The sequence below is a fragment of the Diplotaxodon limnothrissa genome, linkage group LG22 (genome assembly GCF_057381915.1).
Source record: "Diplotaxodon limnothrissa isolate DT_005_m linkage group LG22, D_limnothrissa_male_GT1.1, whole genome shotgun sequence".
Classification (NCBI taxonomy): Eukaryota; Metazoa; Chordata; class Actinopteri; order Cichliformes; family Cichlidae; genus Diplotaxodon; species Diplotaxodon limnothrissa.
Window position 1 is genome coordinate 7387161 of NC_140616.1, and position 27307 is coordinate 7414467.

A 27307-nucleotide genomic window follows, 5' to 3' on the forward strand; every position below is an offset into this window, starting at 1 on the left:
GTCTTTTATAATGTCGTGTGTCTTATTTGTGAATCTGTGTCGGTGGGAGATGAATCTCTGCAAAAATCATAATGGCAGCAAAATCCCAAAATCCCTGGAACATACAGTGTGTGCTTCTCCAGCTGGCCTTTATCGAGCATATCAGTGTTGAAAGTGCTTATTGGATTAGAGCAGCCTTTGAGATTCAGGTCATATTGGGCGAGAAGCTGGGTTAAGTTAAGGAGACCTGGTCAAAGAGCTTTCAGTACAGTAAAACAGATGCTCTGTGGGAAGCTGGAGATAACACCTGGCTGCCCACTTCTGAACCCTAAATAAATCCATTGGCCTTCATTAGTTCTTTTTTTTTTTTGTTTACCCAAGCAAGACATAACACCAAAGGCATGAAATAAAATGGAAAAAATACATTTAATTTAAAGGATATGCTGTTAAAGATTTAAACGGCACAGCAGTGTTGAACCTCACAGTGATCGGTCATTGAGTTTTATTTGTATTTCCAATATTTATGTTACTTTTATTACATTTTTACAAAGAGAAAAATTAATATAAGAGTCCAGGCTGTAATATGAACTAAAGTAAAAGGGTGTGAGTTATTTCCGAGAAAAAAAGCTAAATTCTGTGATGTATCTTGAATTTTTTGTTGCTTTTCTACAAATGTTATAGTTTTACATTTAAATTTAACTGTAGCTGCGGCTCTTTCTGGCCTACATCCCTCCTGTTAATCCAGTTGAAATTTGTAGTTGTTTTGATTTGTAAAATTCAGAGCGGCAAACCTAAGTAGCGGTTGGCTCTAACTCCATCTCCCAGGTGTCATTGCGTGCGGTCTGTTTCTAGGTGTCTAGCAACAGCTATAAGCCCAGACAGCCGGCGGCAACGGGAGCGGTGTTTCTTGGTGTGTCTTTGGTGTGATTGTTCGTTGCCGGTTGTTCATAAGTAATAGTGGTTTAGCTGAAAAAACGGTGAAACAACAACCCTGACCCCTGCACAGAGATATGAGCGGCAGCGGGCGGCCCAGGACCAGCTCGTTTGCTGAGCCGCCAGGTGTTCCAGGAGCCGCTGCTGCGTCCGCCGGATCAGCCGCTGCCGTGGGGAGCAGCACAGGAAAGACCGGGGTCTCGCAGGCCTCCGGTAGCAGCTCGTCAGGATGCTCCAACCTTAAGCTTGCCAGTAAGTTGTAATTATCTACTAACTCCTTATCAGAATGTGCTGAATCAATATGTCATATTACAAGTTACAAACTAAAAACTACACACCGTCGTTATGTGTCACAGCGCAGAGGAAAGTCGTTATTTCTCCGCGAACTGGCTAGCAAGGTTACTAGCCTGCTAACGTTAGCCACTTGTTTTGTACATTACTAGTTCCCTGTCCGGCCGATGGCTCTTTTCACCCCGTCTGGTGTCAAGACTGTTTCACATGCCATCATTTTAATCGAGCAAAACTAAAGCACATTAAAGATTTGAAGTAACTAACTAATATGTGTTTAAAAGCTGCAAGTGGGTTGGATTTTTTTTATTGTGGTCATTGTGGCTGCTGAGCTGTTAAATCAGCTCCGTTGTTCTTTGTGACCAAGCTAGACTGTAATACCCCAAGTTGAGTGCTCAATTGAAGGGTCTTTTGTAGGTGTAGCTGAGAGTGCCATTAGCTAACAGTCTGAATCCACTGGTGGAGCGTCAGGGCGGAAAAGTTGCATATTCACCAAGGTCACCTGCGGGGTAGTGTTAAAAAAAGAAGCTTAGCAGCAGGTGGCCGACGCCTGGAGGATGCAAGTGATCCACGTCCAACAGCAGAGCCCAAGGAGTGGGTTTCCTCAGTCTGAGGAGAAATAATAGTATGCCCTTTTATCACTGTAGTAGCGGGTGTAAGCAGAGATCTATGTGTGTGTGTTAATCCAAACCTTATCATCCATTTGCAGCCACTGCCGCGTCTCTTGATATTAGAGCCCAAAAGGGAGGTCATCTCCAGTTCAAAGCCATGTGACCCCTAGTTTCTCTGCAGCAGAACAACACAGACTGATGTCCTATCAAATGTTGCCTTTGGCAATTTAAAGATACTCTTTTGAATGGTTGATCAGGTGTTTTTTGTCATGTTTGAGCAACCTGCAAGCTATACCTGGAGGCAGAATTTCTGTCAGTAGGATTTTCCTGAATATATCACCAGGACTGTGATATTTAGTTATTTTTATTTTTTTAAACAAGTTCTTTTTGTAAGTTGGGTAAAAATACTTTAATCCATTTTTGTTCATCAGAAATAATAATAAAAAATAAAAAAAAAACACCTAAACCTCTGATATGCTTAATTGTATAGCCAGCCTCACTCCCAGCAGACCACAGTGAACCCGGAGCAACGTTGACACGTGAGGGAATGAAGTGATTTGGGGGATTAAAATTAAACTTGGACATGGAGCTTAGTCAATGCAAAGTTGAATTGTAGTGCTTCACAGATGACTGACAAGCCTATAAAAAAAAAAATAAAACAAATGAAATAAAAAGTAGAGAGTAAATTATAAAACCAAACAGAATAAAATACAATAACTTATTTTATTTATTTTAAACCATACATGCCTTTTCAAAAGGAGAAGGGAACACAGGAAGGTAACGCCCGATAAATATTTGAAAGGGATTTAACATTAATTACATTTTGAAAACTAGATACAGCAAAGCCAATTTAAAAAGTGGTAAGCTATGTCTATAAATCATACTTAATCACAAGCCAGGCTGAAGAGGCCGGTTTTAGATTTTCTATTTCAGTGATTGTTCCTGTGATTTGAAGCATAAAAAGTAAAAAGCTGCCCCACCTGGTATAATGGCGTATACTCTGAGAGCATATAAGACACATTAGGGCTTTTTTCTGGCTAAAAATGGACCTTTGGGGCAGTGATGACTGCAAATATAATCACAATTTCTTCCAGTATATGTAAGGCACAGAATCTGTGTTGCCTTACTAAAGTCTACATTAAACATTAAACACCACTAACAAGAATTTAAAAAAAAAAACAAAAACCAACAACTTTGAAATCATAATCCTGCTGATCTTTCTTTAGGTAGAAAGCCAACACTTTTTTTGTTTTTTGCTGGAAAACTCCTGGATTTGTGCAGCAAAGGACCGTGTAGGGCCTTAATGCGTACCATCCATCTTGTCCAGATAAGCACTCAGGCTGCTGTTTTTTCAAAGACTAGATAGCTGAGCATTTTTCAAGCCTGCTTTAAAAGCTTGGTCACTTGGAGAGATAAAGAAATGGTTTCACTTTTGTGGCATTTTTAAGGAGATAAATGGCAGATCTGGAGATAAATCTCACATGAGAAAAGTTCAGCTCTGAGGCTCCGTCCACACTAATGCGTTTTGAAAACACATCGTTTTCTCTCCATTTTGGCCTCCCATCCACACCGGATGGCGCTTTCCCCAAGGAAAAACGCAGCGTTTTGAAAACGCTCTGGAAAACGAATACATTTGAAGACGGTGCGTTTGCGTCGCAGTGTGGACAGTGAAAACGCAGACTTTCGAAAACGATGACGCATTTTAGTCATGTGATGCACTCATGTGACTAATTAAACAAAGATAGCGGAGGGCATTATACAGCAGTTGTTTTATTTGCTCTCAATTTTGACAGCCCTTTTAAACATTAATATCAGTTTGTACATGCTCCAGATAGCTTTTCTTCAAATTCTTTAATTCTCACTCGCTTTTGCAACTTTGTACTTTTGTGTTACTTGCAGCAACATCTCCACCTCATTGTTAGTCCATTTGAAAAACTCTGTGCTTTTCCTCGACATTTTGCCGCGACATTTCAACGAGCCGGAAAGTAAATAAACGGCTGACAGAAATGAGGCAGGCCGAATCTTCTTGCGCTTCACGCATGCGCGGTACTGGAACGTAGGCGTTTTCTGCCGTTTCAATGTGGACGCACAACTCTGTGAAAATGACTGAAAACGCTACTGTGGACTCCGAGCGTTTTTCAGACGAAAACGCTGTTTTCAAATCTATCCGGGCTAGTGTGTAGCCTGAGTCAAAGTCCACAACTAAATCTCTAACGCGTTGGCTTGTTTTTCAATGGATCTGTCTGTATAAAGACTGGAAAACATGTAATGTTGAGGCATTTCCTTGATGTTATAAAATACCGGTATTGGTCTAATTTCAGTCCTTTGCTCTAAATATGGTACTTGTTGTTGGTAACTCTTAAAGATGACATTTTTACCTCACTGTGTATTAAACAATGAAGAAAAATGCACCTCCTTATAGCTTAGATTAAATAACAGGTTGCTTACCCACCTGGTTACCTGCCAAAATAGTTTTAATTGGTGTGGAGATGTCCTGAAAACCTTAGTTTTCTGCATTAAGGCCCTGTGTGAATGTACCTCCTGAGCTGACAAGCCCTGACATGTCTTTGAAGTGAAGGAGGAGGACTAAAGACATGCTGTGTACAGTAATCCTCTATGATTACATTTTTGCTGAAATACGCTGTTATTAATACTTATATAATCACTAAAATATTTCTCTCTTGGAAATTAGAGTACCAGCATCAGAATTGATGCTAATATTATGGGCTGCTTGACAGTGAATTTAATTTTTTTGTGTGTGTATGTGTATTGTAGAGTTTTTCTATTCAAAAGAGGAAACAGGTCCTGCTTCCATGAAGCAGAACATTTCTTCACATCGTTGTATAATTACCTTGTCGGCTGCTGTCACCGCTGCATCCAGGAAGATGTTCTCTTTTCCTGTTTTGTTTTGTTTTTTTTGTATGGTCTGTGAGCAGCACCAGGATTTATCTCAGGTCTGCTTCATGCATAAAGTGTAATTCCTTTGCAGTGTTTGAAGTTTTATAATGCAAAATACAGTTGAGGATCTAACTTCTAGTTTCGTGCTCATGGAAATCCGATGTCAATGCTGGATGAATGATATGAGGGCTTGACTTTTGCAATGCAATATATAAAATTCAGAGCATCATACCTGTACAGTGGAGGTTGAACATGTAGGACACAAGTCAGGGGCAAGAGACCGTTCGCCTTCCAAGTAAAAGTTGTGATTTTTGAAATGTGTTTATCCATCGGTAAAACTGAGAAAGAGTTATCTATTTTCATTTATGCTTACTGCTTATTCTTAGCAAGCAAGTTGGGGAAAAATGCAATTAAATTAAATCCTGGATGTTTGTCCTTCACACGAATGATGCCACACCTGTAACTGTGAAGCTTTTGTGTAGGTTAACAATGTCAGTATTTCAGGCTGTCTTTTAACTGTAGCAGGTGTTTCCTGGCTTAGAATAGGCCTTGCTGTTGAATAAGTCTGTTAACTTATTCAACAGCATTCATGCGTGTTTCTACCCTTTGAAACATTGTTAAATACTAATGTTGTTAATAAACGAGTGCATAATTCCCAGTAACACACATTTAAAACATTTTTTTTTAATCTGATCCACACAAATATTTATTTTGTTAGGATTAGGTCACTCTACCTGTGACCTGGACAAGCTTTAGAAAACGGACAGCTCAGTGTCAGACTGTCAGTTTGATAAAGTAGGAAATGTGTGTTGAGTCACTATCTCTTCTGTGAAACACTGCAGAGGCGTTTCTGATACAATCATGTGATCACCTCAGGCTTGAGGGTATCACAAGGTTGGTAACAGCTACATTGATTTTATGTAAAGTTGATGTAAATCAGCTTACAGTTTACTCACAGATGTAACCTCAGTGTACCGGGAAGTGGACATGTTTGTTTTTTGGTTTGTTTGTTTTTTTTATGGACATGTTAAACATAACATGAGTGCTATACTCTAAAACAATAGAAGCCTCTTTCTTCCACCAGCAGTTCTCCCCACAGAGCAGATGCCCTGGTTAGATTTTTTGGAAGATGCTGCTGCATTAAACTGCATATTAATAAGGTAAACTTAATTCTCTTGAACTACTTTGCTTTAAAGTGTGGAGTTCATCTAAGTGCAGTTTGTTTCTTGTGTGTAAAGATATTAACACAGAAACCTGCTGCTTAAGTGTGGCAATTCAGACTACTTCTTGCATAGTGTAACCCTCAGCTGACTAAATTATTTGGCTTATAAATGACCAAGTACGCTTATTTATGGTGCCCATTTTATTCTGTATGGGACTTCAATGTATTTACATTTTGTTTTCAAAGTTTAAAAGGTGTGAAATTATCTTCCATTCAATTAAACTGTGTCCACACCAGAAGTGATTTGCTGCACTGTAGTGACCAGAGATCACAGAATGTACATATTTGGCAACGCAAAAGTGGGCGGGACCTGAGATAAACTTTTCTCAACTTGCAGCAAATGACTGAAGGGGCTACCAGTGAAAGTGTCAAATGTCATATTTGTCATAAGACCTAGTGGTAAATAAGGTAGAGGCTTACTAGACAAGATGGACCTTGTGATTTCCACAAGTGATCATCATCAGTTTCAAAGCGATGCACAGTGAGTGAATGGTTTTCTGTGTGCATATGAATCCTTGTTTACTCAAGTTCTGTTTCAACTGTGGTGTAAAAATTTTCAAAAAGGAACGAGGGGCAAGCTTATTGATGGCATTTAAAAGCAGCTGGAGATGAATGGTTCACGTTGGGTTTTCAGACAGACAGGAAAAAAAGGAGAGAACTGAATAGAAGCTTAACACTCGGTGGTTAATGCTGACAATATGTTTTGATTCCAGCTTACTTTTCCACTGGCTGCAGATATTTGTAGGTTTCTAGCACAACTCTATTTCCGCAAGTAACATGAGGGGAAACTTGTTGTGATGCACCATTACCAACTACATTACTAAATCTATTTGTGTCAGTAATACTAGAAAAGGAACACTTAAGGTGGGTACAGTGTGCCCTTATTATTTTAACACCAGCCTTTTATCCTCTGTTGTGCTTCTGTTTCAGAGCAAGTCTAAACAAACACATGGTTTTTAGATGTGTCGTATTTAAAATATTTGCAGAGAAACATTCAAAATCAAGAGTTCTGCAGCAGTAAATCTTGTTCTAGGTCTATTATCATATATAACGATTATGGGTGGGAAATTACAATAAAATCAGAGTGTTTATTGTCGGGACTTGCATGCAAGTGTTCATTTTCCTTGCCACAACAATGAGCCACTTGCAGTAAAATACAACGTATAAATATACAACCAAATTCCTGTTAAGAAACATTTTTTGATTAGAAATATCCCAGTGGGAGATAAATGTTCAGCTGAGGTCATTATTAATTTGACTTGGAGGTTAGGAGGAGTAGATGCAACACGCATTTTTTGATCTGGCTACAATGTATCAGCCTTTAAAAAAAAAAAAAAAAACTGCAGCTGAATTGGTGTTGGTGTGACAGAGTTTGAATAATGGCATGCATGCAGGGATTATTTCCTCCTGGAGACGCGTGTTTCCCGTCTGTGAATGTCAGGTGAAAGACAGGAAGCCAAGCGGTGACACACAATGCAGCGCTGGTAGGAAAACACTGAACCATGAAGCGGTGATAAATCAGGAACTCTGACGAAGACGGAGAAAAGGCTTCATCTTTATCGTGATAGATTAACAGCCTCGAGCAAGTTACAAGCCCGTGGAAATTATTTTTCATGCTATAAAAAATAAACAGCAGCAGAAGGGGGGGGAGCAGCATCTAAGACAGTTGCCCTACTTTTAACCTGGACAAGTGAGTGTGTTCATCAGGGTTCAGAGCTTGAACCCAGTCAATGAGGTAGGGAACCCACTGACACGGTCACGCTGCAGGCCTCACGGTTTCAGCTGTAACAGATACTGCCATCGTGTCATTTGGATAACCAGGACAGTTTGCTGTGTGGACACAGACATGCAGGAACACTAGGGTATGCAGTTCTGTGTGAACGAGAACAATATCAATAAGTGCATTGTCTTGTTTGGTAAACAGAGCATTAAGTGTGTGGACATAGAGTGGTAGTGACACAGAACCATCATAGCTACATGACAGTGTTGCCCCATTATTTAGACTGCACAGATAACACAGGAAAATTAAATTTAAAGTTAAAGCAGGGTTGTCATATTAAGTTTAACCAATGGCCACACAGAGAAATGGGAATCGGATCAAGGTTCAGACATAGATTAAGCCTAATCGCAGACCGTCAACACAGGTTTTCATTGAGTTTTTCGTTTAGACTGGGCCTAGGCCTAATCCATGTCTGGGAAACCTGCTGATGCAGTTTATTCGAGGTTTTTCCAGGCTCAAATGAGTCTTTAAGGGTATTGCATAAAGGCATGATTGATCCACATATACTCAAAACTAAGACCCGTCAATTTGCCAAACAAAAATGACATTTTTAATCTTGAGTTTAGTAAACCCCACTGAAAACACAGTATTGGTGATTTTCATTTGGTGGAAACCCAAAACTACTTTGGTCTGTACTGGAAATTTCAGAACTAGTTGACAGGAACAACAGATGATTCCCAAATTTTCATATACAAGACAGTGACTTTTCTGCACGAGGCATATCTTCCTATGAGAATTAGTACTTCTAAACTATGATTCTACTTGGACTGTTGAGGAAACGTTTTGTGTGTTTGTATCCCCCCCCCCCCCCCCCTTTTTTATTTTTTTTTTTTTACTTTTATCTGTTTGTTTGTGGTGGTGGTGTTGATGATGATTGATTGAAGTGTACATGCTAATTTATCAAACATTTTGACACTTAGAAACCTTGTTGGTAAAAAATAGATGTGAAAGGAAATTGGGCCGATGTTGGAGATGCTTTACACTTTTCTCAACTCCAAGGCATGCCTTATCTGATAGAGAACAACCCATGCATTTAATTTCTTTTTGCAGTATTCTGATATTTCTTTCTTTGTAAGAGACTGGGGCTCATCGGAAGAATGTCACCGTCCTTCGGTCTGTGATTCAGTTTTTGCTTTCACACCTCGACCAGCTTTGACCTGAGAGAGAGTCACGGTTTCAGCCACGTATGCAGGATTTCTGTTCTCAGGATTATTTTTACATGCAAAAAATAGCCTCTTTTCCACCAGCACCTACTCAACGTGACTCTACTGAGTTTCGATTGTTTTCCATTATAATTGATTACTACCTCAATGTGGGTGGTGGTATTATAGCAAGGTCCTGTGACATTTTTATGCAAAACAAACACAAAAATGGAGGGCACTTGTGCGTAGCCATTTTCATCATTTCCAGGTTTCCACAAATGACTGGTTTTATTCCTGAAAGTTGCCCTCATGACTCATTGACTGACGTCACTCCCTGGCCAATCAGTGGCGTGCAGTCTGTTGATGGCACATTTTCGGCTCGACTCGGCTCACTTGGAAATCCGTTCGAGTAGGTACTAAAAAAGTACCTGGTACCAGGTTGTACTACCACCTAATGGAAAAACCTAAAAACAGTCGAGTGAAGTAGGTGCTAGTGAAAAAAACGGGCTTTAGTGAGCGAACATCTAGCTGACAGGAAACGAGGTGATGGGAAAAACATGAAATCATGTGTGCAAACCAAAGTCACCACCTTAATGATTGAACCATTCGGGTAGGTTAGATGTCTGGGTAATTGAACCTCAATCTGAGGCTCACGTGTGAAAATGTTAATGGCAGAAAAGTATATTTCCTCCATTTCAGTTAAACAATAATTGAGTGAAATGCTACAGTCTTCCCATTATACTGGAGGCTAATATATGGCTGATGATGCTACAAAAATAATCCTTTTATGTTAGGCTGTTATGACTTAAAAAAAATTTATGAAGACAAAGAAAGTGGCTGGCCTATTTTTGGGTCCATTCCCACTTTAATTAGTCACAGCGTCTTGAATATGAACTCTGTCTTTCGCTCCTTCTTCCTTGGAGGGTTTTGTAAAGTTGACAATCATTCACAGGCTGTCATTAACCTAAATAATCACCCGGCCAGTGGAGAGACAGCCCAGATGTAAAGGCTGTTGGCAGTCAGTTGAATGTCAGGAGTGCTGTTTAGTTTGTATCCTAAAGGTCTTTCATTTCTTTAAGTCTCATAGAAATGAGCCAGAGGGATGACAGGACATTTAAAACCTCCTTATAACTGTTCTGTGGTCTGCAGCACAGTTAACCGCACTATACCTACAATTTTTAACATGCCTCTTCCTGCTTGTTTCCTAGGAGACAGCGGGAAGGTGACAACAGTCGTGGCCACACCGGGTCAGGGACCAGACCGCCCACAGGAAGTCTCCTACACTGACATCAAGGTGAGAAAGAAAGAAAAACTGAAGCTCTATGAAATTACAACTTTCTTTTTCCAAGTCTTCTCCTCATTTTTGTTTTGTCTGTTGAGGATGGTTTTACTTAGTTGCTGCATATTAAACGCACAGTTGTGAACAGCACATGTAAAGCCCCCAGTCTATGTAGCAAGTAGAGACCAAACACACTTGTGCAGAACCAAATGCTTATACGTCTTCTTTGGTTTCTTTTGGATTTTTAAAAATCAGAACAACACAATTTCAGTTTTCTTGAAACTAAAAGAAAATGTATCAAAATCAAACCACTTTTAAGGACTTCTGATTGGTTCTTAGTAGCATCCAGGTTTTTTCCCCCCCCTTTTCTCCAAGAGCAAAATGAATTTATAGTTTATGTAGTTTGTAACAATGAGAAACTGAAGTTGAATCAAACAGTTGGCGAGTACAGTGCGCTTGTCCTCCATTTGTCATTGTTGGTGACGCCACCAAAACATCCAGTCTGTAGGAGAGTTTCAGCTGATGGGTCATCATGATACAGCATCAAGCAGATTTTTCACTGAAGCTGAAATATTTTCAACCCACACAGACGCATTATTGCCACTTTTCTTATTGTCTAACAGAAATTTTTGGCAAACCAAATCGTGCATAAACTTTGTATGTAATCTCAGCAAAAACTGCCCTCGTTTGGTATGACAAGGGCGTTAAAGACGTTAAATGGGATCTGTCGTTCTTATTTCCAACTTTATATTTTTATTGGATTCTCGTGATTAGTTTTTGATGAGTTAGTTTTCATGAGTTTTTAAACGTCACAGGTTTTAGTCCTTGAGGGCCAGTGTCCTGAAACTTTTAAACATGTCCAGCTGCAACACAACGGAATAAAATAAGTAGGTCATTAGCAAGACTATAGAACTGCATGCTGAGGTGGCAACCCCTAACCTAACTCAAGTAAATTAAAATACATGTGTTTGGAAAAATGTACTCCTAAAAGTACTTTAATTGCACCATGTTCATTCACTCATGAGCTACTGTAACATCACCACCTCAGCATGAAGTTTCAGAACACTGGCCCTCAAGGACTGGAGTTTGACACCCATCCTATAGAGCTACCAGTGGAACAATCTGAATCCTGAGCTTTTGGCTCACAGGGATAAGTCAAACGTTATTTGAAACTTTAATCACTGCATGTGGAATTAATAAGGGTATTGGTCAATGCTGATATTTCCATAATTATTCTGCCAAGCCATAAAAATGCATGATTTTAAAGGCGCACATTCTTTTGCTTGTGTCTTTGGAAAAAATGACATAACTGTGTCAACTGTAGCCTGAAACTACATAAAGAAGAGTGTTGCACAGAGCCAGGCTGTTATCACTTTTAAGATTACTTAATGGCTCTGTAGGTGTGTGTAAATTCAGATTTATCACACTTTTATCACAAAGCCAATAAAATCGTCATTTAGGCTTATCAGAAATACTTAACTTGTCTGATGCCTGCAGCAGTGGAACGTTATCATTATATTTGTATAATTTGGCAAGAGTCTTAAGCAGAAATAAAATCTGACTACAAACATCTCAATGTGCTTAATCGCCATTTTTAATACCTGTAATTTTAATACCAAAGGATTTAAATGGGAAAATTGCCAAAGAATTTTGATTTATTCATGTACTGTTTCTGTGCTCATGTCTGACTATCCATCTATCTTTTGTGAAACAGTCACAAGATTTAATCTATTAAAACATTTTCTTGATCATTAATTTCCCCTCTTATTTATTTTTATAAACAAATTTTCTACATATGTCCACATAGTTATCATTTCACAGAAGTCCCGCATGAGACCCTTAACACTTCTGTTAGATTACTAATGGAATTTGGTTGGACACCATAAATCGTTAGGTTTAGGCATGAGAAACTACTTCATTAGTTTTATAAGAATAGGCTGAGGTAGGATTAACAAAAAAGGAAGATTGTTTGGATTTAAATACATAAGTTGCTATTTTATAATTTAAATTTTGTGGTTGTTAGAGTGACAGATCTCCACTGAAGAGTCATCATATGCGCTGTAGGCTTGAAAAAGACTTTCAGAAAAAAACAGACTATCAGTCAAAGATGGATAGAGCCAATTTATTACTGTTAAAAGAATGGAAACACCAGCAGCTGCAGCTTTCAGGAAATTAAATAAATGTTTGTGGTTGATCACCTGATGGGCTGTCCTTCAGTCTGACTCTCCTGTTCTGTTAAAACCTTGCAGGTCATTGGGAATGGGTCGTTTGGTGTGGTGTACCAAGCTCGCCTCATCGACACACAGGAGATGGTGGCCATCAAAAAGGTTCTGCAGGATAAGAGGTTCAAGGTAGGCGTGTAATTTAGTTTCTGTAATAATCTTATCAATGGCACCCCCCTCACCCTCCTTGTTAATAGTTTTCGTGATCACTTTGTTTACTTGGTTTCCCTCATTGACTCATGTGTCTGTTTGTACAGAATCGGGAACTACAGATCATGAGGAAGTTGGACCACTGCAACATTGTCCGATTACGTTATTTCTTCTACTCTAGTGGCGAGAAGGTAAAAAAAACAAAAGAGTCATGGTACAGACTACTCTAAAGAGAGCTGAAAGAAGAGATGGTGAAACAAAACTAACATAAGTTAAGCTATGGTTTATGGGGCGATCGTGGCTCAAGAGTTGGGCGTTCGCCTTGTAATCGGAAGGTTGCCGGTTCGAGCCCCGGCTTGGACAGTCTCGGTCGTTGTGTCCTTGGGCAAGACACTTCACCCGTTGCCTACTGGTGGTGGTCAGAGGGCCCGGTGGCGCCAGTGTCCGGCAGCCTCGCCTCTGTCAGTGCGCCCCAGGGTGGCTGTGGCTACAATGTAGCTTACCATCACCAGTGTGTGAATGTGTGCGTGAATGGGTGGATGACTGGATATGTAAAGCGCTTTGGGGTCCTTAGGGACTAGAAAAGCGCTATATAAATACAGACCATTTACCATTTACCATAAAAAAAATAGACATAAAATAATTAAACCTCTCTAAACTCCCAGTAGTTTCAGTATGTCGAAACTATAAATAAAAGGAAATGGTGCATGTCCATAATACATATACAGATGCTCAGATATAGCATTAAAAAAATAACCCAACCCTAAAAAGGGGAAGAAATTAGTTTCTTTTACTGATAAATATAGAATCTGATTTAATGTTGCAGAAGTAACTTACTGGAAATGTTTTGTATCAGCGTGCGAGGTTATGCCAGGCTTGTCTGTCTGTTTGCTTAGCTGTCTTAAACCATAAATGCTTTAACTACAGTTACCTTTGTGTCAATCCCTCCATCCTTTGCAGAAGGATGAAGTGTACCTCAACCTCGTGCTGGACTTTGTCCCCGAGACAGTCTACAGGGTTGCCAGGCATTTTAACAAGGCCAAGAGCATTATTCCTATCATATATGTGAAGGTAATTCTGCCCCTAATTTCCTTCCAAAACATTTCCATGTTGTCCAAGTCACAGTATTTTTCTGTTGAAGTTTTTATTCTCCAAAAACTTCAAACATTGTAAAGTTCAGAATTTCCTTCTTGTTTTCAAGAATCTCCTCAGGTCTCCAGTACAAATACCAAGCTTTATGCTATTTATGCCTCTTAATAAATTATTTCTATGTTGTCTGATTTTTGTATTTTGTGTTGACCTCCAACAGGTGTACATGTACCAGTTGTTTCGCAGTCTGGCTTATATCCATTCCCAAGGTGTGTGTCACAGAGACATCAAGCCCCAAAACCTGCTCGTCGACCCAGAAACTGCCGTCCTAAAGCTGTGTGACTTTGGCAGGTAAGCTAAACCAAAAAAATTTCCACACAAATCAGAACTTAATTTAACAGTAGTAGCAGGATTACGTTTATCTGCCTTTTAAGTATATATATTTTTTCTGAAATCTAATATGGGAAGAATAACAGCATTTCTAATGCTTAACACTTAGATTCTGTTCTGTGAATCAAGTTCAACATGCATAGGACTGCAAACAGTCTGAACAGGGTAATGAAGGTGGTTGTCACCTCAATTCAACTCATCTAATCTAGCTATGAGCACATTCATGTGAAAGACTTGGAGTTTGCTGCATGTGATTAATTGGAAACGAGGACACGTCAATGGCTATTAGAGCATTATACTTCACAAAGGAAAAGCAAAGAGTAATGTTGTAAAAATACAAAAAAGTTAACCATAAAACAAGCAGAAAGTAACACAGCTGCTGTAAACGTGTGCTGAGAAAAGCCCTGTACAGAGTGTGAAGTATTAAACAGTGATGTATGGTTTCATGCGTCTTATATTAGATCCAGAAATGACAGCTGGCAAAAACTCAAGTTTAGCGTCAGGAACACGGCTCTGTTTTTATTTTTGGTAGTATTTTATTTTTTTTATTCAAATGCTTATTTTTCTGTTTCACAAGCCTTTCTCCTGCACTCAAGCTGCATTACTGATCTCCTCTTCAGTATCTGCAGATGATGATCAGGCATTTGGTTGAAGATCAGACTTTAATTACAATGTTTAATTAGTTAAATTAAGACGTTGTTAAATGAAAGGACTCATATGGTGTGTAATAAAGTGTTAATCTTGCTCTGCCCAGTTGTGTTAATCTGTCTGATAGAAATAAACTATAATTCAAAACAGCAAATGCCTGATTGCAAATTTTATAAAAGTCATCAAGTACTCTTTTAAGATTATATTGCTTTATGAATGTTTGTATATCATAAAAATTGTTTTCAAATTTTGCTTGCTGACAGAAGGGGAAGGTAAAGGAAAGAAGTTAGTCCTCAGAGTCTATATTTCTCTTTGATGCTCAGGGAAATATAAAAACTTCCGACCCTCTTACTATCTGCACACAGAGGCATCTTCCAGGAATAGTGTCACTATTTTCCAGACAACTGAGTGCTCAGTAGGGAGTCGTTTGGTATATATTGATCTCCTATCTTTCTTTTTTTCCTGCCGTCTTTGTTACCATTTAACGTGATTCTTGTGCTTCCTTCAGCGCAAAGCAGCTTATCCGGGGTGAACCAAATGTGTCGTATATCTGCTCACGGTACTACCGCGCCCCAGAGCTGATTTTTGGCGCCACAGACTACACAGCAAACATCGACATCTGGTCAGCTGGCTGCGTACTGGCAGAGCTGCTGCTCGGACAGCCCATATTCCCCGGCGACAGTGGAGTGGATCAGCTAGTGGAGATTATCAAAGTGAGTTGTTTGTTTGTTTGTTTGTTTGTTGTTTTGTTTTTTCATTTAAGTCTTTCTGCACCATTCATTTATACTATTAAAATGTAGTCTTGCAAACACTCTGTTTGAAGTAAATGTCTTATCCTCCTCTTCTGTTCTCAGGTGTTAGGAACACCAACAAGGGAACAAATTCGAGAGATGAATCCAAACTACACAGAATTCAAGTTCCCTCAGATCAAAGCGCATCCTTGGACCAAGGTAAATAACACCTGAGGACGAATAACAGCAGCACAGTCAGTTTTCTCCAGGTCTATGCTCTCTGGAAGCAGGTGCACTGTGAATAAGACCGATCTTTTGTCTGAAGTGAGAAATAAAAGTTATCACAGTTTCATCAAGTAAATGAAAAATGTTATGTTGGTAGTTTCTTGTTAATTATATTGATGGCACTGACTTAGATGTCAAGTAACAGTCCCAAAAAATGAAGTATTGTTGTTCATAATGTTAAAAAGAAAATGGCAAAACCAGCAGTTACAGCTTTTATACTTTTTCAGACAAAATGAATCATTTCTGCAAAAGTAAGTTTTAAGAAATGATTTAAAAGTAGATGCAGAATTTGCTAACCTCGGTTCTTTTGCAAAACAGTTCCTCAACTGCAGGGTGTCTAAATTTCCTTTAGTCTGACCCGAGGAACTTGGGCAGTGACTCAGTTTTTGAAGGGGAGTTGATGTGTAATATAGTCGGCGAGCCCATGAAATGCTTTACATTTAAAAGTTTAAAGTCATTTCTGTATCTTAACTGGTAGCTACTGTAGTGTAGCAGGGATAGGAGTCATTTGGTCTTTGGTGTCATTAAGTGTATTTTCAAGTGAAGTCTCGTTCAGTTTGGTGCCCAACGTCCTCTGTAAGCCTCCTTTATGGTTACTGCAATGGTATGCATGACATCATCACAGCCCTGGGAATATTTACATTGGTGTTTGTGGCACTCTGGACTTGCTAGTTTTCTCCAATACAGTAGGTGTTGCAACCTTTTCACCAGCGCTGGTGCAGAAGAAGTCAAAACAGGAAATGAAGCAGTCACAGAGGTTTTCTCCAGCATGTCTCATATTTTCCAGCTGTTGCAGCTTCTCTCTGTGTGCATTGCTATATGTTGCTGTAGAGCTGTAACACACTCGTAGACATGGCACCAGGTTAGAAAAACTGAGATACCAAAGCACGGGGCACCTACAGCTAGGACATCATTTTTGTTGATGTACCGACTGCTGCTTCCAGTGCAACCATAAAGTGCTGCCACTCAGAAGCAATCATTAGGCTCATCTTTATTGGTAGGTTTATTGAATTTTAAAGCCCTATAATTTATCTTTTCCCTTAAAAAAAGGACCTAAGGAGGAGGAGAGTAGAAAACCTCTTTTAGGTGCACAAGTTTATTAGAGTAAAAAAGAGAAATCCTGTGGTTGTGAGGATGAGGCCACATGGACTTGAGGTGTTTTTAATGTTTGATTAACTGAGATATACAAAAAGTATATACTCAGCATGCAGCCAAGAGAAGAATCCCTTGTAAATTTACTACAAAGCAGCTGGCTCTACTTCAAAAGCTGCCTGCTGTTGCCTTTGTAGATGCAGAACTCCTGCATAGAAATGACTGTCTGTCATTTTGGGTTAACTTTGGGTTAACTTCCAGAATGGAAGAAACCCTGCATTGCATGACACTGGTTAAACATACTGGCATATGGAGCTTGCCAGTATGTTTAACCAATGTCTTGCCAGTATCAAAACATGTTGCTTGATGTCGGAACTTTTGAAGAAAAGCTCTCGTATTTCCTCAGGTGTTTAAACCTCGCACCCCTCCAGAGGCCATTGCGCTTTGCTCTCGGCTGCTGGAGTACACGCCAGCCTCACGCCTCTCCCCGCTAGAGGCCTGTGCACATGCCTTCTTCGACGAACTGCGCCAGCCAAACACGAGGCTGCCCAGTGGACGAGAACTGCCGATGCTCTTCAACTTTAGCACCACAGGTAGCAGAGTTAAAGTCTCGTTTCCTTCCCTTTTTTCTTTGCTAATTGTTCAGCTAAGTTGTAGCTGCTCTGCATGATGATTCTATGTCTGTAACACGACTTTAAAGTCAGTTTGTTCTGCGACTGCTGAGGTGTTCCGGTTAATTCAGTATGCCTCTTTTGTTCTGTTGAATGACACTGCGCTCTCCTTATGACTCAGCGCTAAATAAAAACTCTCCTTTTATTCTCTGCAGAGCTGTCGATCCAGCCTCAGCTGAACTCAATCCTCATTCCTCCTCACGCTCGCTCTCACACAGCTGCTTCTGCACACGGTGGGAAACTCTTATTGTAATTTTACTGACACTGTCAATAGCAGCTGAGAGGGAAAAAAACTGAAATATATTTTTATGTTTTACCTTTTTGATTTTATTTTTTTAAATCCAGACACTGAAGAATTAAAACTCTTAAAATTGTCTTTATATTTTTGAAAACCATCTTTATATCTCATGGAAACATTTTAATAAGCACACCTTATTTAAGTCCCATCCTTGATGTCCCCATCAACATCGTATATTTGTATAAATTTGAACACCTCTGTTATTTTTAGTTCATACAAATCCTTAAAATGCCTTGTAGGGAATTAAACTCATTCACCTGAAAAGTTTATGATGGCTATTTGGTAAAATTGAGACAGGCTGCACAAAATTCTCTAAGTTTAAATGCCTTAAATTAGTTCTTCAAAAGTCTTTCAAAAATATTATGCTGTTTGTACGTCTCAGCAGTAAAAATCTTATGGTTTTGTTGTCACCCTGCTGGGTGGGTGGGCGGTCAGCATGGACACCAAAGTTTGTAAATCCGATTACTCGAGAAGGAAGTCGCCTAGGACTTTCAAATTGAAACTTAAGCTACTGTTTTGTACAGATTTAAAATAGATGCAAAGTTGATTTTAAGGCCTTAAGAAGTTTCTGAAGATCTTAAGAGTCACCTTGTGTATTTAAAAAAAACAAACATAAATCTGACATAAATAGTTTGAAATAGAAAGTTTGGGGGAGCGGGTGTTTTTATTTTGTTTTTTCTCTCCTGACACAAGATGGCAGCACTACGCATAAAATTTCAGACTGATTATTTTCTATTACACTGTCTGATGTTTACTGCTCTGTAAAGCTTCAATTTAAAGCTCACTGTACCTTTTGCCTCTTCTTCCTCTCCCCTTCAGATGGTACCGGTTCAGATTCATCTCAACACAGTTCAGTACCAGGATCTCTCAACAGCATCTGAAGCAGCTTCTCACCCATCTGCCTGCAAAGCATCACCACGTTTTCTCAGACACACACACACTCTGTGTCCACAGCTGTCCACCATGCTGCTTTGCTATCTTCTTCCATGGTCTGTTTCTGTACAGTAAATCCACTGAGCAAACCCTTCGTTGTTTAGGTGTCAGGGTCGAAACTACGACAGGAGATTGTTACACACACCGAATCGTCCCGCTGCTGCTCGGGTGGTTTTAGAAGGTTCAATAGTCGGGGCTGGTCCTCAGTATTATAAGCTTTTGTTAACCATTTTTTTTCATTTTTGTTTTCTTTGTTTTTATTTATTTGGCTAGGTAAAATCATTATATACCTGTTTTCCCCCCCTCACTTTTAAGATTATTTTTTTATTCAGTGTTTTTAAATGAGTGCACGCTGCCTGAACAAGACTAGAACTGGGCCCCTCATCACAGGTCATCACAGTAGGACTTTAATTTAACTCAGGATGGGAGAACAGTTGCAGGGACATTGACATTATTTTAGTCCAGTCCTCTACCTAAGTTACAAATCAAACCTTCAGCTGTTGTTGTTTTAGCTGCAGATGGAAGAAAAAAACAGGCCAGTGCCAGATAAATGTCAGTTTGCCTCGTGTTGGAAACGAGCATCCTTACAGGTGTGTCTGCTAAAGGAACTAAACGCTTCTCTGACTAAACTATATATACCCAACAAGGAAGGAGTCTTAATTTTTTTGAGGCTTGAGACCCTTTCTCAGTTTTTAACCATGTTTTTACTTTTAAAATTAGGTCCCACATTGTCGGCCACAGAGGCATATTTGTAGGAAAGGGCACTTAAGTGCAACTCGAAAAGAAGGCATCACTTTTCAGGAAATAGTTTTAGACCTATTAGGGTTGGGGGAAAAGAAATGGCCTCCTCAGAAATGTTTCTAGATGGCTGGACAGAAGCGTGGCTGCTCGTTCTCCTTCTTCACAGGTAATTTGGCTGCGTTCGCCTGATCATGAAATGTCAGGAAAAGGTTCAGACAGTACTTTTAGTCTTAGATCAGTGTTGTGAAAGAAGATTGCAAAAGTTCCCCATAATGTGCAAGTGGAGGTGGAGACTTTATATTAAAAAAAAAAAAAAGTCTTTTCTTTAAGCAAGCAGAAAAGGAAAACTTTCAACCTTCCCCAAAGACATGTTTGAATTTCAGCCTTCTCTGGAAACGGCTCTGTGTTCTGCTGTTTTAACTAAACCAAAAACGTAGTTATTTCTTTACTATATTTCCATATTTGCTTCCTTTTTAAGATTCAATTCTGTGATATGAAGTCAGTGATATGAACATATAAATTGGTGTTACAGTCTGAAATTATTCAGACTTTTAATGGCTTAAAAACAAGAAGCAGAGAATTATCTGATTGGTCCCTCATCCGGTTTTTGTAGTTGTGTGGATATGAAAGCCTCGAAACTTCAGTTAAAACTTAGCAGAAAAATTGATTTAGATGCAAATCATGTCCAGATATCAGAAAGCTGTTTTTGTCTTTTTTGGGTTTTTTTTTTTTTTTTTTTTTTTTAAATCCTCCTTGGTTTGGAAATGTGGCGCTTGAGTATTTGTCTCACTGTTGATTAAAGGCAGCAGAGAAACAAATGAAAGCTCCGGCGAGTTCGTGTTTATTTATTAGGTTGTCTTTGGATGAGATTGGAGTTACTCTAAAGTCGTGGTGATGGTGCGAGGATAAATGGAGCTGGGCTATCAGCTCATCAGTGCTGACGTAAGAGGAAGCATATCTGTAGGCAAGCAGGGAAATCCCTTTAAGCTGAGTGTGTGTGTCTGTGTGTGTGTGTGTGTGTGGTACTCCTGTGTTCTTGAGGACCAACTCTGATTTAACCCCCGTGATGGTGAGGATGTTCTTCCTGTCCTCACTGCATTGTTTTGTTTTTTTTCTTTAAGTAGTTGGAGCCCAGAGAGTGTGTGTGTCTGTGTGTGTGTGTGTGTGTGTGTGTCTGAGAATACTCCCACCTACAGTCTGAACAGCCAGTGTTTTAGGAATAGAGCAGCCAACAATACTGATTTTTAGTACACAGACCACTTGAAAGTTTGTAGTATAGTATATTTGATACTATTGTACCATTGCCTCCACCTGCTCTTTTCCTCCACCCCACCTTTTTTTTTTTTTTTTTTTTTTTTTTTTAAATTGCTCCACACATTCACATTAATTTTACACAAGGAGAATCACTCTTCCCCGCCAGCCGCTTCATTTGTTTGTGGCGCGTTAAAGCCGGCTGCATCCCCCTTTCTCTGCTGTAAGAGCCCAACCAGCACGTTTGATCGACTCTGCGGGTCGACAGCGTTCACACGCAGAGCTGTCAGTCTTTTCTGACGCAATGAAAAGCTGTGACCAAGCCTGAGGAGAGGACTCAAATGTGGCTGGTTTCAGAAGCCATTTTACTTCCTAACTCCCCTCCTCTTATCGCACGTGTAAATATCACTGATTTTTATTTGTTCCTCTTTTTACTTTTATTACAGAGTTGTTTATATCTTATTTCCCCTCATTAAGCTGTCTTAGTTCCTGCATTTTTGTAAATAATTTTTTTCACTATCCAAAATGTAAATACTGCAAAAGTGAAAAGGAAAAAAAAAAAACAGCCACTCCTCATGTTTGTTGACGATCTTTCTCTCTCCTTCTCTTTCTTGTGTACCAGTGAAACTGTTTAGTAGCTCGTCCTGTTTCTCCTTTAGTCCTCTGTGGACTGACTGACTGCTGAATGAGCCTCTTATAAGGGTTCTGTTCCATAATGCTCTCTCTCAGCTCACCGAGTGTGAATATAATCAGCTAATCTGACGCCTGTAAAGGACTGAGCCATTTAAAAGCAGCATCCTGGGTTTGAGTCTATCCCGAGAAGCCAGCCAGTGACGTCAATAAATGTGAAATGTCCAGAACATTAAACCATTAAAGTGAGACTTAAGGGGTTTATTTTTGATTTAAGTGTGATTATATCTAAAAGAGCTGTTTATGTACAGGATGTTCCACTTACTCCCACCTGCACTAATTCAATCCTCCAACAGGTCCTTTTCCTGCAGCTTTTCCCAGAAAGAGGAAAAACATAAAGCAAAAGAAAATCTCTTTGCAGGTTGTGCAGGTCATATTTACAGTAGTCATTACCTTTTGACTGTAGATGGCGAACACCAGCAAGCCTAATCCTTATAGCACAGATAAAGTAATGCACTCATTTTCATTATTAGGCTAAGTAATTGCTCCTGTTACTGCTTCACAGGGGGTAGAGTACAAAGTACAAGCAGCCCATAACAATTCAGTGAAGGTCAGTGCACAGTGTAGTTATTTTATTCCTCACACTCAAACGCACCACTCTCACTCATTTCAGTCATAGAGTTTGGTTTGTTAAGCACAGACTGTATATAAAAGATGGACGTAGCCGCTGATTCTGAAAAGCGAAGCCAAGGTTCTGGTTGCTTAGATGACCCATCAGTGTATTTATCACCTCTTCACACGTCAGTCATTGGTATCCTTCGTTTCAGTCGCTTCAATCACTCGTCTTGAAGTGTAGTTTGTTTTTGGACACGCCCACTTGTCTGTTGTTACTGCAAGTCTCTGAACATGGTGCTTATTGGTTAACAAGTTGCGATCTTGCTTTTCTTTCATTTCACAGTCGGGTCTACCCCCTCACTATGATGTCTCGTTACAGAAAGCTAAGATGGCGACAGTGAAAATATCTGCTCAGGGGCTTTATAACATGACCTCACTAACCAACGGGTGACCTGACAGGAGTTATGTCCATCATTTATTTACAGTCTGTGGCATAAAGTTGAAAGTTAACTCTTAGCTTCTCCAGCTCCAGTTAAGAACTTTTATCAGAGTTCATAAAGCTCTTTAGTGTTTTTTGTTTATTTTTATGTGTGGTTGTACTTCCTGTATTTCTTGCCTTGTAAGTGGAGCAGGTTTAAAAAGCACCTGAGATTTACATGTCCTACTGAGTTATATGATGGTGCTTTATTAGGTGCCTCTGTGTCTCCCCCATTATACGAAATGTGTCCTTCAGTGTTGGCGCTCTGAGGCTTAACCACAGCTCCAGTTGTCATCGTCATAAGGAGCTTGGAGGAGTGTTGGTGACTTTCCAGGATTAACAGGTTTTCACTTTTGACTTTCACTTGCCTCAATCTATGCGTTTATAAACTGCTTGGTTATGGTTTCGGAAAATTTTCGTGCTTTTTACCCAGAGCATCACAACACAGATGCCAGCAGGTTTGACAATGCAGTCTTAACTGACGCCTCGGGATCAGAGCGAGCGTCTCATTAATTCTCATTTTGGAACAGAACTCTTTTTGCTTGTGACAGTTTGCAAAATATGATTACTGTGCAGTATCGAGAGGAAAAGTGTCGAGCGATCTCACAGGTGTTTAGTTGGGTTAGAGTCCAGCTAGTACTCAACATGTGGGCATTTTTGTGTTTATGCGCTGTGTGGCATTCAGAATCGCTGCTAACGATCACAACAGGGTGGACATGGGCGCCTGTGTTACGACAGACCTATCAGGTGTGTGTGGATGTACATTACTGACAGTTTCATGAAGTCTGAATCTCAGAAATTGTTCTTAAATTCTCTGAAAACTCAGATGTTAATATTACCTCCTTTAAAAAAAACAAATCACATCTGTTAATTTTTTATTTAATCTGTTTACTTTAGTGTCACTCTGGCCCGTAGACCACTGAGCCTGAGTGCTGGAGGGAGAGGGAGAGAGAAACAAGTCTGTCTCTGTTCTGTGTGCGTACGATATGGACTCATTTACTGTAATAAAGTGATGAAACTGTGTCACAGCGTGGGTTGTCTTGTTTGTGACTTGGATTAAAAGTTAAAAAACATTTATCCACAGCTCGAGCTCTTTGTGGGCCAAACCTGCAGAAACAAGCTTGTCCTCAGACTGAGATGTCTCACTTCTGCTTACTTTGGTAGACCGTCACCTAATACATCACTTTAAATCACATCCCTGATTAAAGGGTGAACAATTATATTGGACTCTGTCTGCGAGTAAATTTCAGTGTCTTGGTATCTTCCCCCCCCAGTTCCTTGCTTAAAGACCTACTGTGGCTTGAAGGGCCACAAACACAAGTTGGGGGCCCCACCCAAGAGGGAAAATGAAAGGGACACAGTTCAGCATCAAGTCTGTTAAGCTTCACGAATATTGATCTTGTCAGTTAAGTAGCAGAGAGGGTTTTAATCACTTTAAGCTTCTTTGCTGTCAATTAAATTAACTGGTCCACTAGAGGTTCAACAATCAGACAACCCCCAAAAGGAATGGTTTCACAGGTGGAATCCACTGACATTTTTTCCCCTCCTCATCTACTCTGGGGGGTTGTTTTCATGTTTTGCATAGTCTACTGTCACTACTGGTAGCTGTACCCTACAGAGGTTGTGCAAGTAGTCCAATTTCTGGATTCACAGAAGTACGTCCCATTGCTAGGTTTGCTATGTCACCCAGCACAGCACATAGAGGAGAGTCCAGGAGACGGACAGTTACTCGACAGCGTGTTAGGTCCTTATCAGTGTGACCAGTATCTGGTTTTACAAGTAGAGACAGAATGAACACAAAACCCCTTTTTCCCTTTGATAATTTTCATTTGTATCACATGATGTTGCATCCTTTTGTTGCTAACACATCTATCTAGAAGTATAGATATCCAGGAGTCTTCCTGTTGAGTTGTTTTCAAAGTATTCCTTTCTACACAGCATCTCAAGGGAGGAAACTGAGTTTGGTGATGTCCCTTTGGGGGGCTTAACCTACAGCAAGCTGGACTGAAAGGTTTGATAGCACAGGAACAAGCTCTGAGCACAAGCTCCAGCTGTGTAAAGAAGCCCCTGAGCAACCCAGCACATAACAGCAGGGTGCAAGAAGCTAGCAAGATTACACGGGTCTTCCAGATACAGGCAGACAAACTCTGATGATGGCTAACCAACTGGGCTCAGTAGTGGTGAACAACCAGAGGAAGATGGCTGTGGTGTTAGATGTAGCTATACAAAGTGCTAGCAATATCAAGAAGAAGGAGCACGAGAACCTTGAGAAATACCAAGAGCTGAGAAAGTAGCTGGAGAAGATGTGAAGGGTGAAGGCAACAGTGGTCACCGTGGTAATCCAAGCCCTCGGTCAGTGACCCCCAAACTGAGCGAGCGACTCCGGCAGATCACAGGAATGTCATCCAAGATCTCTGTAACAGGAACAGCAAACAGTGCGGCACTAGGAACAGCAAAAATACTGCGCAGGACCCTCAAGCTCCTAGGCCTCTGGTAGAGGACGTGAGCGTGAAGGATAAAGACTCGCCTCCATGGCAATTGTGTAATTTTTTTCATTATATATAAAAAAGAAATTATAACTTATATAAATTATAAAATGTAAAGAAACTCTCTGAATTAAGTCTATTGTCTATGGAATACCAGCACTTTTCCCAGGGAACTGTCCCCCTGAGTTTCATGAGCACTGGGAGCGATGCTTCGGATTCTTTAATATCCCCCGGCCTTGGATAGATGCCGAGGTAACCGTGTTACATCATAATTCTACTGAAGACCTTCAGAAATTACTCAGAAATCCATTATATTTTTCATAGTTAAAAAGTAACTTAAGCGTGCAGTTACCATTGAAGTCTGAGGCACTGTGTTTGCCTGTGATGTGTCTGCTTTTACAGGAATATTGTCGGTCATTTGGTGCAAACCTTGCCTCCATCCATGAATGGGATGAGTATTATTTCGTAATAAATCTCATGAATGAAATGGGATACAATGGTCCGGCCTGGATTGGCGCCTTTGATGCTGTCAGGGTAATGTAAAATGCAATTAATTGTTATTATAGCAGAACATTTATGCTAAAGAATGAATGTCTCCCTGCTTGTTGTAAATACGTGCCTTGACTGTTGTTGTGATTTTATTTTTACAGCTGAATTCTTCTTACATTGCTTGACGCTGCTTGTCTTTTTTGTTTTTTACAGTTTGGAGATTGGCTATGGAGTGATGGTTCAGTAACTGATTTACTCATGGCCCCTGACTTGCTAAAGAGCTGGAATAAATGGGGACGTTGCCTTGCAATAGGTATATTGTAACGTGACTAAATCAAGTGACTGCAGAAATGCATTTTGAAATATAAAGCAGAATGGTCACTCCTCTTGTTTTCTTATCAGATTACCCCACACCGAAACGTCATCCTTGTGGAGAGAGTCTTCCTTTCATTTGTGCATTTAGACCAGGGCTGTGTTAAGCACTTACCTGCAATCAATCACATTAAACCAAAATCTAAAATTCCTTTCCTTATTTGCAAAATAAAAGTGGTTTCTCTTCAATCATAGCTCAGTTCTGTTTTATTTATTTATTTATTTCTCTTCGTGCATTGCCCCGGGGTACATCAGCATAATATGTATATGAATGTCATGGTACAAAGGAGGGTTGATACAGTCTCATATATGAATCGGGTCTGCTTTTTATTTTCATAAAATGTCGACTGTTTGATGAGGTCTTCTCTCATGGTACCCCCGGTATAGATCAGTGTCATCAGCATACAGCAGGGTCTTTACATCAGGATAAACAGAAGGACATGATATGATCTAAACAACACACCCAATAACACTTTGCCTTGTGGCTTCCCTCATGGTTAATGTACTCCTAGACCCAGTGCCAAGCCTGGTTAAATGGTGAAGGCTGCATCAGGAAGGGCATCCAGTATACAATCTTTCCCAAATCAAACATCCAAAATCACAGTATTTCTCTACCAGACCAGATGGAGCCCTGATTAACAACAACTGCCTCCTGTGCTATTGGCTAATAGTATGCCAGTGGAAACGGTGATATTGTTGACACTTAAATGTAGAGACTATGACTGGTTAAGAGAGAGAGCAGGATGATATGACATGGAGAAGGAAGGTAGATGTGTGAAAAAAGACCAAGAGGAAGAGAAACAAGGCTGGGAGCGTTAGAAGTAGATTTAAGGTGTTCTATCATGCTGTAGATAGGAAGAAAATGGGGTAGAGTTAATCTTGAAGGAAGAGCATGTTAGTAATGTTCTGGAGGTACAGAGAGAGTCAGACAGGAGTTTGAAACTAAAAAATTGAAGGGCTGATGTCAGTGTATATGCCCCACAGATTGGATATCAATTAAGAGAAAGAAAAATTCTGGAGTAAGTTGGATGAAGTGATAGAGATTGTAAAATGTAGCTAGGCAGCATCAGATGATAGTCTGTCGGACAACTTTAGAAATCCAAAAGAAGTAGTGGGTGAAGACAGAGTCAAGGATTAAATGGTGGAAGTACAAGAAAGGAGAATGTTGAGAACTCTTCTAAACCACTCTCTGAGGTGTTTGAAACATCCTCTGGACAGAGGAAAGAAAATAAGGAGACTTGGTGATGTAATGAGGAAGTGCAGGAAAGTTTTCAAAGGAAAACAGCAAAGAAAAAGTAGGATAGTCAGGAAGATGCATAAAGTTGACAGGAGTACTGAGAGGCGCCATGTACAACAAAGAGAGAGGAGGAAAAACAAAGGCTTAAAAATCAGAATACCTTTATAATCCCTAAGGAAATTATGTGAAAATTAGAGTAAGTTGTATCGGAGGCAGGACATTAAGGAAAGAGAAAAAGACTTCCATTAATTGGGTGGGCTTTTGTTTTACAGATTGAAACCAAGCATAAAATGAAATAAAAAATCACAACTATAATAACTCAGGTGTATCACAACGTCACTCGTTCGGGGCTAGATAGTTATCTCTG

At 39.8% G+C, this 27307-nt stretch overlaps 1 protein-coding gene across 1 annotated transcript; it reads left to right on the plus strand.

Moving 5' to 3' along the window:
* Positions 1–846: 846 nt before the first annotated feature.
* gsk3aa (glycogen synthase kinase 3 alpha a) lies at positions 847–19802 on the plus strand. Its single transcript, XM_085347028.1, has 11 exons — positions 847–1164; positions 10062–10147; positions 12382–12483; positions 12612–12695; positions 13465–13575; positions 13814–13944; positions 15140–15344; positions 15486–15581; positions 17146–17332; positions 17566–17643; positions 18528–19802. Exons 1-11 carry the CDS (start codon positions 990–992, stop codon positions 18587–18589), a joined length of 1317 nt encoding a protein of 438 aa, XP_085203154.1. The 5' UTR covers positions 847–989; the 3' UTR covers positions 18590–19802.
* Positions 19803–27307: the final 7505 nt, after the last annotated feature.

What these genes read in the sequence shown, in the direction of transcription:
- gsk3aa (XM_085347028.1), top strand. Translation starts at nt 990, where the DNA reads ATGAGCGGCAGCGGGCGGCCCAGGACCAGCTCGTTTGCTGAGCCGCCA. An exon ending in AAGCGCATCCTTGGACCAAG is followed by an intron (nt 15,582 to 17,145) that starts GTAAATAACACC and finishes GTATTTCCTCAG; the next exon opens with GTGTTTAAACCTCGCACCCC. An exon ending in CTTCAACTTTAGCACCACAG is followed by an intron (nt 17,333 to 17,565) that starts GTAGCAGAGTTA and finishes TATTCTCTGCAG; the next exon opens with AGCTGTCGATCCAGCCTCAG.